The sequence below is a fragment of the Leucopleurus acutus genome (genome assembly GCF_964270905.1).
Source record: "Leucopleurus acutus genome assembly, chromosome: 1".
NCBI lineage: Eukaryota > Metazoa > Chordata > Mammalia > Artiodactyla > Delphinidae > Leucopleurus > Leucopleurus acutus.
In genome coordinates this window covers 156,484,082-156,498,266 of record NC_139142.1, presented here as the reverse complement: position 1 = coordinate 156,498,266, position 14,185 = coordinate 156,484,082, and the positions used below count along the sequence as shown (strand labels likewise).

Below are 14,185 nucleotides of genomic sequence, written 5' to 3'. Positions count from 1 at the left end.
ATGAGATGAGAGACAAGGATCACTCCAGACATCTCCTACCTACGGTTTGGGGTTTTTTTTCTTAAAGGCGAGGCTTGCATTCCTCAGCAGCTATGTACAAAGCTCCCTGAAACCTCGTCTCTCTAAAGTTACTGTGCAGGGCTTTCCAAGGCTGAGAGCGCCTAATACATGGGGAAGCACTTCCCTGAGGTGGAAGATCTCTCCCTTCACCTTTCCTCTTTTTCCCTGCAGGCTAGTGCCTACTTTTTATCAGTTTGCACAATCGCTTAGATAAACACCGAGGAGGAGATTCTCTTTAATTATCAAAGACACATCTTTTCAGGGGGCCAACAAAGCATTTATTTCACCCGCCAAACTAAAGGAGAGTTATTCCAGTTTAGAAGGAAGATGCAAGCGGTTTGGGACCTTGAACAAGGCAAATATGGTTTTGGTATGTTTACTTACAGTATTTTTTTTCTCTCTCTCTCTCCTTTCTCACTTTCCTCCTTGTGCTGTGTGGGGTTGGGGATGACTTGGGGATTTTCAAAAAATCGGATTGCTAACGTGTATGAAATGCCTAGGACTGTGGTTTAAGGTGTTCGGGGAAGGGGGGACAGTCAATTCAATGCCTTGCCATATTTTATTACATGTGTGCGGTAGGAGAGGTGGTGGGGGGCGGGGAGAAGGGGAAAATACAATTGCGAAGCTGCCAAAATATGATTAAACCGAAGCGTAAAGACTGCGGTGCCTCCCATCTCCTCAAACTCATTTCCTTCGCTAGAGCAAACTAAAAACCAGTCCTATAAGCGTGTTTTTCCAAGCAATAGACGACTCGGTTTTCTAGCAAAGGAGCTGCTAGGCTCGCACTAAGCGTCAGAATTTACTGTTCGATCTGCCTCTGCGCTGTATTTTGCAACCTTGTGCAACTGACATCCAGCCAGGCAGGGAGGGAGAAAAGCTCTGCCCGGCGCCCTCGCCCGCGGCTCGGGGAGCAGAGCGCTCGGTTAAGCTAGGAGAATCGCAACGAGAAGGGTACTCACCATCGGGCGGGGTAGTGGAGCTGGCGTGCGGATTTCAGGCAAACGTTTACCTTTTTGCTGTCTATTACAACCGTGTCGGGCTGACTTAAGCAATTCTGTGCTCTGTCCAGAACGTTCAAGGAACGGTTCCTCATTTTTAAAAAGCCAGCGAGAGAGACGACAGAGACAGAGAAAGAAAAAAGAGAGGAGGGGGTGAGGGGGACGCGCATAAACCCAGTTCAGAAAAAAAAAAAAAATCATCACCTCTCCGGCAGTGACTCAGGAAACGCAGAGGTGGCGAGATCGGAGTCCGGTCCAACCAAGCCAGAGCCAATTAATTTTAAACCCTGAAGAATTATTCAGATTAAAATGTACAGAAGTTTCATTCTGCTATGCCTACGTGAGCTCAAAGTCGTTTCCCTTTAAGAGCTCTTTTCTTTTAAAGTTGCGTTTTAGGCAGCGAGGACTCTTACACTAGGGGGCAGACAGATACTGTACTTGCTCCAATCTTAAGCAATTTTTTCCCTCCCAGCATATGCTCTGATTTAGCACTGTAAATTTTTCAGAGGACCCAACTCTGACAGCCCCTGGTGATTTTCAAAGTACCACAAGCCAGTGGTTAAAAATTGCATTGACTTGGAAGTTCAGAGAGACACAATGGAAGCCCCTTTCTCTATTCATGGAGCTCCAGTGTGGTGGAAGAGAAAAACACACACGGACTAGATTGAGGGGAAGGAGGAATTCAATGAATCCTGGTGGACAGAACTGGTTTCTACTGAGTTCAGAGTTAATCTCGACATTTGCTGAGGTCTGTATTCATATTATGATTTAATTTGTGGAGAATTACAGCCACTTTCTGGAAGAAAATCATATTCCTGGGTGGCTTTTTCCCCCCTACAGTAAAACAAATGTTTTTTCAACTTTCTCCGGCCAAATTAAAGCTTGCCATTCTTCTCATTAAAATAAATTTACATCTACAATAAAAGACTGGGCTGGATTTTCTTAAAAAAAAAAAAGTAACAACATATTGATATTTATCTTTTAGCCTTAGAGCTGTTTTAATCAAGGAATATGAGCATCTCAGAAGAAGACATTTTAAAATATTTTCTCCTTGTTTTTCTTCTCAGTCTGCAGTCTTCTCTCTTCTTCTATACAATAAATTAACTACAATTGAAATGGTCATTTTTTTTGTTTTTGTTTTTTGGCTTTTTAATAGTACCCCCATAACTGAATGAGTCCTAAAATACAGAGTAAAACACCTCTGACTTATTGGCAGCCCTGTGGTTGTATGCCTATCAGGATCCAGAGCTGTAGGAGATGGTTGGGAAATCCTTCATTTTAAATCTGAAGCCATCAGAGCGTATTTCAAATACCAAAAATCTCAAAGTGTCCTGGAGAAGCTCTTCTTCCTCAAAAATTTCCGACTGCATGTTTGTAAAAGGTGATCTTGCCATGGAAGTGTCTGCACCCAAGAGGCGAGTTTAGGATTTCCTTATAATAAGTTATATCTTCTATTAAATTGAGATGGGGATGCCCATTAGATTTTCTATCTCAACCCCAGCCCTACCACATCTCTGCTGAGTTTGCCCCTAATCTACTGACATTTGTAGCATTAGGAAATTCCTCAAATCATAGAGGTTGAAAAGAAAAAGAGTAAAAAAAAAAAGCATAGCCTTCTCCGAAATGATTTCTTTTCCATCCTTCTCGTCCTCTTTAGGAGAAAGTTATATTGTGTCTCTAATCAACCTGAAATTTTCTGCCTGGCTTTGCTCTATGGCAATCTCATTACACACCAGGTTTATGATAGCTCAGTGTCCACTATAGTTCTTTTTTTTTTTTTTAACAACTTCCAAATAATCCCAGCACCTGCAGCCTTAGTGAAATATGTGATTTCAGCGGAGGAAGGGTGAGGGCTAAGGAGGTTTCAAGAATGAAGCATAAGGAGAATCTTTCCTTCCCTATAAACTAGTGCCTATCTGCCTACATCTTCATTTAGTTCCTACCTCGTATTCTCCCCATGTGTGTAAAGGGTATTGAGTGCAAAGTGCAATCTATACATGTAAGTTATATGTATGGTTTATTATTTTTTAATCCTTCATCACTTTGATTTTTTAAACTATCAAGGATGCTTTCCTATGGTCATTAATTTACTCTTTGTGTTCATGTTTCCTGAAGCTCAACATGTTTTGTGTAAAATATCTTGTTCATAAACCTGGTTGCATTACCAGTCTACAGTTTTTTCTTGGTGCAAAGAGTGTATGATGGAGTCACAGTTTTGTTCTATAAATTTTGAATAATCATAATCCACTAACTGGTCAAAATCCAACAGACAGGTTACTGATTTGGAATACAGTGTGTTCTGAGGGGCAATTCTAGATGTTTGATGTTTAAAACCAAAAGCCCTGGAATTCAGAGACATAACTGGCTTGATGATTTTAGCACATTGAGCAGAATGGCACAGGAGATGAAGTTGTTCTCATTGCAGTGAATCTCCTGAGGAAGAATATGGCTTGTGCGTGATTCCTGTGAGTTGTACTTGTTATTATTCCCAATTTGGGGCAGAATCTCTGGGTGTGTTTTAATGACTGTATGAATGCTTAAAAGGAACTTGAGGAACAATGAAGTCGTACTCAACTGTTCTATTACCTAGAAGCATAGTCGCTGAAGCCTTTGTCTGTGTACATTGACAAATGCGCATCTGATATATGTGCGCTTACATATGTGTACAGAGGGTATGCACAGGGGACGCTGGGAGGCTGCCTCCGCTTGTCCATCAGCGGGCAGAAAGGTCTTTTCACCTCTCACCACGACTGGGTGTGTGGCAGGACGTGGGCTTGGGAGTTAGCTGAAACTAACGAGAGAGGATAAAGTTGAAGAAAATTGATTTTAATTGCATCATGACAATGAGATGAAGTCTATTTCTGCTTCTCAGCATCCGAGATGCTTTATTTGAGCAATTAAAATGTCAGGCCACATTCCTGTGAAATGTTAACCCTACAAGGAAAACACAGCCACTGACGGCTCCTTTTCTCTAAAAAAACGAAAGAGAGAGAGAGAAAGAAAGAAAGAAAGGAAGGAAGGAAGGAAGGAAGAAAAGAAAGAAAGGAAGAAAGAAAGGAAGAAAAGAAAGAAAGAAAGAAAGAAAGAAAGAAAGAAAGAAAGAAAGAAAGAAAGAAAGAAAGGAAGGAAGGAAGAAAGGAAGGAAGGAAGGATGGAAGAAAAAAATAGCCACCAAACCAAGCAAGTGATCAGAGTAGACTAAGGGAAGGGTCTACCATCACCCGGATTTGACCAAATGTTTCGTTTGGAAAATGCCTGCAAGCTCGGCTCGAGGCAACTTCCCATCCTCACCCACTACCCCTCTGCAAAGAAACCGGGGAACTTTTCTCTTTCTCTGGTACTGTGGGCATAAAGATGCGCTGGGAGTCCCGGGTGGTGCGCGAACGACGGATTTGGTGGCATCGCCAAGTTGCGAGAGTCGAAGTCCTCGATTCCATCCAAAGCCTCCCGCGGAGCCTTTAAGAGGCGTTGTGTGTGCGCGCCGCGGTCCTCTCCCCTCTGGAGCGGAAACCTCGGGTGCGGGGTGCGGACAGAGCCGTGGCCGCGCGCCCGGGGCCAGTGTGGGCCCATCCCCCGCTTGGCAGTGGCGGCGGCACAGCCGCCCCCTCCCCGCCCCCCTTCGCCCCCCGCGCCAGGGCCGCGACACTGCTCGCGCTAGGACCGGGCTGAGCCCGCGGCCGCCATGGCGGGGCCGCCGCGCTCCGGCCAATGACGGCGAGGGGGCGGTGCGCGCGCGCCTGGCCAGGCCAACCCCGGCTGCTGCCTTATAAGGCGCGCCGTCGCCATGGCAACGTGCGCTAAGTTGCAGCAGTCGTGTCAAAGTTCACTATATAGAGAGCTCAGTGAGCTGATCGCGGAGAAGCCACTTCTGCCAGCCCCGGCGCCTATAAATCGCATTCCCTCCCGCGCCCCCCTTTTTAGCATATTTGATCACTTTGATTCTCTGTTCTTTTCTCTCCGCGGTGTGTGTGTGCGTGCGCGCGTGTGTGTTTTCTTCTCCTCCTCCTCCTCTCCCCGAGTTGTCTTCTTTCTCCGGGTGCCGTGCTGCCTTTTTTCCCCTCTTTCATTCTTTCTCTCCGTCTTTTCCTCCCCCCTCTGCGCACGAAGGATGTGCTTCTAGGTGGTGATCTGCCCTCCTCTCTCTCTTTTATCATTTCTCCCCCGCCGCCGGCGAGTTGACTCTTTCCCTATGTGTGTGAGGCGGCGGCGGCGGCAGCAGCAGCAGCAGCAGCAGCAGCGGCTCCGGCGGCGGCAGCAGCGGCTTCAGCGGCGGCGGCGGCGCTAGACGCGGCGGCTCCGGGCCCGACCCGGCGGCTTCGGCGGCGGCGGCGGCGGCTCCAGCGGCGGCGGCGGCCCAGGCGGCCCGCAGGGAGCGGCGAGCGGCCTCTACCCGGCGAAAGCGGGCGGCGGCGGCCGGAGCAAGCGAGGCGCGCGCCGGGCGCCTGTGGCAGGCGGCGGCGGCGGCCCAGCGCCAGGACGACGCCGCGCAGCGCCCGACGCGGACCACTTTCATGCTGATTCCCCCGGACCCGGGCAGCGCTCCGGCCACTCCGTGGGCCGCCGGCCTCCGCCCCGGCCTGCCTGGCTCTCTGGGTGCGCCCGAGACCGGCGCCTCTGCTCTCCTAGTCCTCCTGATTTCGATGGCTTTCCTGAATGGCTGACTGTGGGCTGCCCTGGACTTGGCCCCCGGACAGTCGCCTCTCCTCCTCCACCTCCTCCTCCTCCTCCTCTTCCTCCTCCTCCTCCAACTCCTCGGCTGCACACCAGCTCTGAGAGCGAGAGAGTGAACGAGAGAGGGAGGGAGAGAGTGAGAGCGAGGGAGATCTTTGGAGAGATTTTTTTTTTTTTTTTTTGTCTCTTACTTCTGTCTTGAAGCCAGACAATCGACTTGCAGCTCTCCCTCCCCTCCCTCTCTCTCCACGTTCTGCTCCCACTTGCTCTCCCCCGGGCCCATCCCCTCCCCTCCCGGCGGAAAGCCCCCCGAAAGCAACAAAGCTGAGCCGAGAGAAACAAACAAAACAAACACACCGGGCCAGACAAGCAATCGACAAAACTTTGCAAAGCAGAAACAAAAAAGGAAAAACTAACCAACCTCAACCAACCAGACCCCGAGCCACCCGGGGCGCCCTCTCGCACCCTTGCACACACAAAAGGCGGCGCGCCGGAGCCCGAGACCCGGGAGCCGCCGCCGCCAGCAGCCAGGGGAGCAGGAAGTCCGGACGCGGCCCCCATAGATATGGCAATGGTAGTCAGCACGTGGCGCGACCCCCAGGACGAGGTGCCCGGCTCTCAGGGCAGCCAGGCCTCGCAGGCGCCGCCTGTGCCCGGCCCGCCGCCCGGCGCCCCGCACACGCCACAGACGCCCGGCCAAGGGGGCCCGGCCAGCACGCCGGCCCAGACGGCGGCCGGCGGCCAGGGCGGCCCTGGCGGTCCGGGCGGTGACAAGCAGCAGCAGCAGCAGCACATCGAGTGCGTGGTGTGCGGGGACAAGTCGAGCGGCAAGCACTACGGCCAGTTCACGTGCGAGGGCTGCAAGAGCTTCTTCAAGCGCAGCGTGCGGAGGAACCTGAGCTACACGTGCCGCGCCAACCGGAACTGTCCCATCGACCAGCACCACCGCAACCAGTGCCAGTACTGCCGCCTCAAAAAGTGCCTCAAAGTGGGCATGAGACGGGAAGGTATTGGCCTCTCATTTCTACCCCCCTCGCCTGGGGTCCCGGGGCCCTGGGTGCGTTTGGCTAGCCTGCTCTGGGTAAGGACACGGAAGCCCCAAGCTCTTCTCTTCGTATTGCAGCTGAAAGGGGTTTTATACTAGAAGCAAGTTTTGCATTGGAACCCAGATCCCCAAATCCGCATGCTTTGGCCGACTGATTTCCTCTTCTACTCTCTCTTCGGGCTCTTTTAATTTTCTTTGCATTGACTGCCAGTTCATTCGAGTTCGCCTTTCTGCAAGTGATGGGGTGTTGTTTGTTGTTGTTGTTTTAAAGCCTGGTTTACTTCTCTCTCTTTCCTCTCAGTTTTTTTTCTCCTTGGTTTTCCTGCATGTTCAACACATGTCCCTCCTCCCCACCCCTCTCCCCAGCCCCCACCCGCTCAAAAAAAAAAACCAAAAAAAAAAAAAACCCAACAACCTGAGATTGTACTTTTGTACAGGAGGTTCAAATTACAAACGGCAATTTTACGCACTTCGCCGTATTAACGCTGCCGCCCGGGCAGCACTCATGTGACCCTCCGTGGATTAACATTCGGCTGGAAAAAAAAAAAAAAAACCTCTGTTTTCTTTTTTCCTTTCACTTTTGAAAGGAGGAGAGCGCGATAGGGAGTTAGGGGAAGGGTGGGCGAGGGGCCCTGGGCGGCTGCTTTCGCTCTGAGCGAGTTGGGTCTTTGTGATAAGAAATTCGCCGAGCGCCGCAAGCCGTGCTCGGCCAATGGCGCGCTCGGCGCCGGGCGCGGGCTCCGGGTTGGGGCGAGCGAACGCCGCGGTTTCTTTGTGTTTCTGCGAGAGCGACTCTCCCCGTCCGGCGTCAGATAACAGCTCGTGCCCGAGCCTGGCCGGCTTTCCCCGGCCCTCCCCGGGCTGCGCCGGCCGCCCGCTCCCCGCCTCTCCCCGGCTTCCTCTCGCCTCGGCCGGCCTGTCTCTCCGCCCTCTCCCTCCGTCTCTCTTCCTCCGAGCACACCGATTAGGATGCCGCCAGACCTCGGTTCTCAACTTGTCTCTCACCGGGGGTGGCCCGCGGGGCTGGGGTTGCGGGGTTGGGGGAAAGCGGTTCCGGGGTGGCCACAGGCCGTCCGGGGTGCAGCTTGATGTCTTTTGCAAAAGCGTCTCACCCTCCCCCCAGCCTCGCCCCTCCCGCTCCCTCTCCTCCAATCAATAAAAAATATCAGCCGTTTAGCAGTAAGGAAGAAAGATGCCCCCAGAATGCTCCATCCCTTCCATCGTGCCGGGGACCGCGAGGCAAAGCGGCCAATTCTGGGTCCTCGGCCGCCCAGCCCGGAGTGGGCCTCCGAGGCCAGTGTGCCGCCCTGGCCGCCAGAGCTTGCCTGGGTGGTGATTTGAGAGGAGTGCAGCCGGGCTCCCGGCGACTCCCAGGTCTGTGGCCCTAGCGCGCTGGTGAGAGGGGCAGGCCTGCCTGTTCCTGCGCCCCGCGGGGTCTGGGTCAGGTGGGGGTCGGGCTGGGGCAAACCCTGACGGGGGAGCAGGGGAACGAAGCTGGTCATTAACTGCGGAGTGTCTCCTTTCCTACCTGCAGCGGTGCAGAGGGGCAGGATGCCGCCCACCCAGCCGACCCACGGGCAGTTTGCGCTGACCAACGGGGACCCCCTCAACTGCCACTCGTACCTGTCCGGATATATTTCTCTGCTGCTGCGCGCCGAACCCTATCCCACGTCGCGCTTCGGCAGCCAGTGCATGCAGCCCAACAACATCATGGGCATCGAGAACATTTGCGAACTGGCCGCGCGGATGCTCTTCAGCGCCGTCGAGTGGGCCCGGAACATCCCCTTCTTCCCTGACCTGCAGATCACCGACCAGGTGGCCCTGCTTCGCCTCACCTGGAGCGAGCTGTTCGTGCTGAACGCGGCACAGTGCTCCATGCCCCTCCACGTCGCCCCGCTACTGGCCGCCGCCGGCCTACACGCCTCGCCCATGTCCGCCGACCGGGTGGTCGCCTTTATGGACCACATACGGATCTTCCAAGAGCAAGTGGAGAAGCTCAAAGCGCTGCACGTCGACTCCGCCGAGTACAGCTGCCTCAAGGCCATAGTCCTGTTCACCTCAGGTAGGAAGGAGCCCTGCCCTCTCATGCCCATGCGCTCCTAGCTCAGAGTTAGGGCCTAAACTCTTCGGAGCCCCCAGAACTAGCCCAGCCTCCCCCTTAAAAAGCCAAACTGTCTGTGCAACTTGGAATGGGAACTTTGCATAGCTGTTGGGGCCCCACCAGGCCTGTCCTGGGGAGAGGGGAGAGGAGAGGAAGGCTGGGTTGCAAGAAGGATGCTTCAGACACAGACTCTCAAAATAGGCCATGGGGAAGCCTCTCAGGCCTGTTCCCCTCCCACCAGACTAGGATGCATGCTTCTGCTCTTTCCCTTAGCTCAGGCCCTCTGGGCCAGCTGAGCCTGTGGAATCTCCTCTACCCCATGGCTGTCTCTGTCACCCTGGCTGAACCTCTAGAAGATGCCCCTAGGCACTGGAGCAGTCTTGGTATCATCCCTGCAGGGGAAAGTTTGCCCCTGCAGGGGAAAAGTTTGCCTGCTAATTCAGTAGGAGTTGGAGCTCCAGGCACATCCAACCTGAGGGCAGCAATTTTCAAAATCATATTTTTATTAAAACAATGCAGACTGCCAGGAGAGGGGAAAGAGCTGTCAGAAAGGGGCAAGAGGAAGAAAGGGGCCATCATAACTCTTCAGAATGCCTGTAGGGGGTTGAAGACTCTGGCCTCTCGCTTCCCCTGCCCAGGCAAACAGTTAAGGCAATTTTCAAATAACCCAAAGTGTATGCCAACTTGGGCTGGGTATGAGTATTGCTTGAGATATAAAACCATCATTGACTGCATTATGAAATCTAATTAGTTTGCAGGTAGTTTAACCTGTGTGAGTAATAGACCTTATATTAATTAACTCTTGAGGCCAAACGATTGTTGAAGGTGTCTGGCTTACCACTTTGGGCCACACCTGAGCCTTTTGGCTGCCTCCAGGCTGAGTTCAGCAGAGCCCAGGTGGGTGGAAATCACCCCTTCCACATTCCTGTTCTAAGTTGTCAGCTGATCCCTTTGTCACAGCTGAGAGGGGAAGGGGTTCCCAGTTCAGGATAACAAACATCTGGACCTGGGTAGGGCTTGGAACCCAGTCACCCACTGCAGGTTTTGCAGCTTGTAATCAGGACACGAGGAGAGCTGTGGAATTCCTGTGGCAGACAAAAAGATCCGCAGTCTCTTCCTTACTGTTCCAAGGAATTCTGGGGGCCCAAGTCATTAGCTGAATCTATTGCAGGTTCTGAGTCCTTAACCCACTGTCTTTTACATATTGCTGTTCTTCACATAAAATCCACCGCCTCCACTGCCACCCCAAATTCTGCCTTTGAAAGTCCTTAGGTAATCAATTAAAGGACAGTGTCTGGGCAAGGAAGAGCTGTATGCAGAGGCTTGGATCTGGATTATTTTTCTCGGGGGACCTGTCATAACTAGAACATTTGCCTGATGCAGAGGTACAGGCAGGATCTTCCCCTAGCTTATAGCCACCTTCACCCCTTCCCAAAACCCTAACCCAGCCCAAGTTCCCAGACCATCTGGGTGGTGGTTCATTTCTTGATATCCTTGTTAGCTCTTAGACTTACCCTTGGTCTTCCAAGGAAAGAAATGTCTGATACTGTCGTAACAGTTTAATTTATTACTATTTGCAAAATGTAGAGGCCTGTGTGGAGAATGCAAATCACCTCACAAAGAGATAAAGGCTCCTGTTATCTGATTCTGAGACAGTCCGCTGTAAGAAGGAGTCCTATGCAAACAGATCTTTTAATTCCTGATCACAGACACCAATGCATTCTGTATACATGCAAAGTCCTAGATCCACACATGATGAGATTGTATGTGTGTTCTGTTTCTTGGGGTGGACGTGGTGGCAGCTCTTTTTGAATATCTGCTTTGAGAATTCACAGTATGCATGTGTTAGCCCTCGTCTTGCCTGGGGAGCCCCCAAAGGTCAGGTCACAACCTGCACTGCCTTCACTGAGAAGCCTCTCATTTCAAAAGCACTTATTGTATTTTCACGTATCCGAAAAAGAAAAGTGTTTTCCTGAAGATAACGGGGAGGGGTCTCTTCTTGCAGGGACCTGGGTGTAAAAAAAAATAAATAAATAACGGGGGGTGGTAGTAGGAGAAAAAGGGAGAGAGAAGAAAAGGAGGGAAAAGAAACAGCTCAAATGAACAGAGAGATCACAGTCTGCATGGCTGCCCTTCAATAGGCTAAACTGACAAGATCAGTTTTAAAGGGCCACTTAAATCAGTTTCAAAGACTGGAGAAAAATGAGTCGCCCTCTTTGGGGAGAATCTGAGGCTGGGTCGTGGGCGCCATTACCCGGGGCTGGGCCAGGTTGTTGCCCCCCCACACACTGTATAGTTATAAGCCAAACTATTATTTACAGAGGAGGAGGGGGCAGAGCACTGGCAGTTTTGGTTTCATCTGTTTGTCTGTCTGTTTACTGACCTGGGCCAGATTTACCCAATGCACTTTGCTTGGGCCTCCCAGTGACCAAGCCTGAGGACTCGGACAGGGAAAGCCTGCGACGCATTGAGCTGTGTTTTTATTTTAAAGCAAATACCCCAGGACCATCTCTTGCGGTCCCCACCCCCCCAACCCCCCCCCCATCCCAGTATTCAGTATGTAGGCATTTGCTCCAACTCCGGTTGGGGCAGTTTGACAGAGCACTGTACACACACCTCATGTGACCCATTTCAGACCTCTTAATCTGATGACTGAATTCTTCGTCTTCTTCTTCTTTTTTTTTTTAAACTTTCTTCCAGATGCCTGTGGTCTCTCTGATGTAGCCCATGTGGAAAGCTTGCAGGAAAAGTCCCAGTGTGCTTTGGAAGAATACGTTAGGAGCCAGTACCCCAACCAACCAACGCGATTCGGGAAGCTTTTGCTTCGTCTCCCTTCCCTCCGCACGGTCTCCTCCTCAGTCATAGAGCAATTGTTTTTCGTCCGTTTGGTAGGTAAAACCCCCATCGAAACCCTCATCCGGGATATGTTACTGTCCGGCAGCAGTTTTAACTGGCCGTATATGGCAATTCAATAAATAAATAAATCAAGATAAGAAGGGGGAGTGAAACAGAGAGAAAGAAAAGGCAAAAAAGACTGGTTTGTTTGCTTAAATTCCTTCTATTAAGAAAGGATATAAAAGGATGTTACAAGTTTGCTAAAAGAAGAGAGGGGAAGAATTTAATGGACTGTGAATTTCCAAAAAAAAAAAGACTGTCAAATGAACTTTTACAGAATGCATTAAAAAAAACAAACTCCTGTGTCGGTCAGAACAACTTGCTACTTATCATTTTTGTATAAAAAGGAAATTAGTCTTTTTCTTTTTTTGGTAAATTTTGGAAAAATATTGCTAAAAGTGCATTTAAGGAGATTGGGAGAAAAATTAGCAGAATGGAGAAAGTAAGTCTTTTTTTTTCCAAATTATTAATTGTCCTGTGTCTATGTACCTCTAGCTGTTCTTTTTTGTACTTTTCTGGTTCCAAACCAGTTTATTCTGTGGTTCTATAATAAGTTTTGATATAATCTTGGCTTCTTAAAAACTGTGTATCCTTAAAATATATGTTCTGCAAGAATTAAAACTCAGTCCATGAAAATATCATAGGAAGACATAAAACTTTAAAAGGCAACTCAAAGATGATGGAAACGCACTTACAAGTGGTGACCAAAAATTTTAGGTGAAGTTGAGCACTCTAATTTGAGAACTGGAGGAACCACATACAACACTTAACTTCCCCTACCCTCCCCACCCCCCCCAAAAAAAGATACCATGACAAACCTAGCTTTTTAAAAATATTTTAAGAAAGAGAATGAACTGTGGAATTTATTGGCAGCCAAGGAATGTGTCCAAGACACATGCTGAGGTTTTGAATAAAAAGTGAACTTTTGTAATTTGAATTGGGTCCCGCTTACTTCTTGAATTGTTATGAAAATCCTATATCTGTTTGTATATTTGCAAACCCTTTGTATTATAATTGTTGATATTTTCCCTTTTTAAAAAATACCATTGAAATCAGCATGACAAAATAACACTGTTGGCACTTATAGGTAACGTGATTGATTCAGTATCTTAGAGTTTACAGTTTGTGTTTTAAAAAAACTGAAGGTTTTTTTTTAAGTGCAACATTTCTGTATACTGTAAAAGTTATAATAACTGAACTGTTTGGTCGAGTCTTTGTGTGTTATATTCCAAGGAAAATTGAAAGTATTCAGAAATTAAAATATTATTTGATATCTGAAACCTGTTTGGCTGTCCCCACTCACTGTCTTTCCTTCAAGAAGCCCCTGTGAGCTCTCACTGAGCTGGGCCGGGGGCTCTATTTGTTTACTCCCCTCAGCCAGTTTGTTCAAAGGTAGACTAGTGTATTTGCCTGTTTAATTTGGGTGTGTGTGTGGGGGGAGCTGAAGTTAATGGTTTATCTATGGTTTAGGAAGTGCCATACTGATATAGTAAACCACCCCCATTCACCTAATCCTTCTTTTAATTAAAAATGGATTTTCCAGGAAAAAAAAAAGGCCCTTATATTTGTCACACTTAAGTGCCTGCTTAGGGAAGGTATTGTGAAAAGTATTAGAAATCTTGAGATCAGTATCTATTTTATGATCAGGAAAAAAATACTGTTTTGTACATTTCTGACAGTTACGCAGAAGACCGTTCAAGCAGGCTATCACAGCCTTGTAAATAGAAGGCAGTTGTTTGCAATGAGTTTTTCCTTAAGTAGGTGTGATTTTTAAAAATATTCTGTGGTTCTCATCTAGTGTGGTTGTTGAGAGGATTTCAAATTCAGTGGTATAGCTTAGAGCGGCTGAAGGGTTTATTTTTAATGTATATATGATAACTTGCAGTTGGCCTTCCTCCCCCCTCCCCCCGTACGTTCATTCTGTGAGAGCATGACCACAGGTCAAGGGAATCTTTTCCATTGGAGTTCTGTACATAAAAACACGTCGACATTTTGACATTTCAGATTGTGTAGATGCAGCCTGTACTGCTCTTGGGATCCTTTGTCCTTAAAAGCCAAATTAAGAAAAGGAAGAGAAAGAAAGAAGGAAACTTTACAGGGTGTGCGGATTTGGAAGTATCTTGTTTTGGAGTCTTTTCCTCTTTCTCTTTTCCTGGTTCGGAGGAAGCTCGGTGTGTGGGAGCTTTTGCAATTTTTGTTCCTATTGAGGCTTTGCAGCAGCCCCACCACTATCCCGTGCCGTGGTTTGATTTTAAAAGGGGGTGGTGGGTAAGGGGATGTGAAAGAAAAGGGATCATTTTGTAAAGTGTATTAAACTTTGATACTCAGTTCCAGTCAATACATGTAGACCAGGAAAATCTGTCTGATTTGTTTGTGCATTTGAGCGGAGTTCTCCATCTGACCCTCAGCTTCTTT

The 14,185-nt window shown here is 49.2% G+C and overlaps 1 protein-coding gene across 2 annotated transcripts; it reads left to right on the top strand.

The window, feature by feature from the left end:
* The first annotated feature begins 374 nt into the window (after positions 1–374).
* NR2F2 (nuclear receptor subfamily 2 group F member 2) lies at positions 375–13,348 on the top strand. 2 transcript variants are annotated; one of them, XM_082841696.1, is made up of 3 exons: positions 375–430; positions 8,309–8,836; positions 11,576–13,348. In XM_082841696.1, the coding sequence occupies exons 1-3, from the start codon at positions 388–390 to the stop codon at positions 11,848–11,850; spliced, it is 846 nt and encodes a 281-aa protein (XP_082697822.1). In that variant the 5' UTR covers positions 375–387; the 3' UTR covers positions 11,851–13,348. The 2 variants fall into 2 exon arrangements, with proteins under 2 accessions (XP_082697822.1, XP_082697821.1); XM_082841695.1 differs by lacking the exon at positions 375–430 and adding an exon at positions 5,845–6,736.
* Positions 13,349–14,185: the final 837 nt, after the last annotated feature.

Coding starts and splice junctions, on each gene's coding strand:
- NR2F2 (XM_082841695.1), top strand. CDS start 6,295: ATGGCAATGGTAGTCAGCACGTGGCGCGACCCCCAGGACGAGGTGCCC. Junction 6,737..8,308: donor AGTGGGCATGAGACGGGAAG/GTATTGGCCTCT, acceptor TCCTACCTGCAG/CGGTGCAGAGGGGCAGGATG. Junction 8,837..11,575: donor CATAGTCCTGTTCACCTCAG/GTAGGAAGGAGC, acceptor ACTTTCTTCCAG/ATGCCTGTGGTCTCTCTGAT.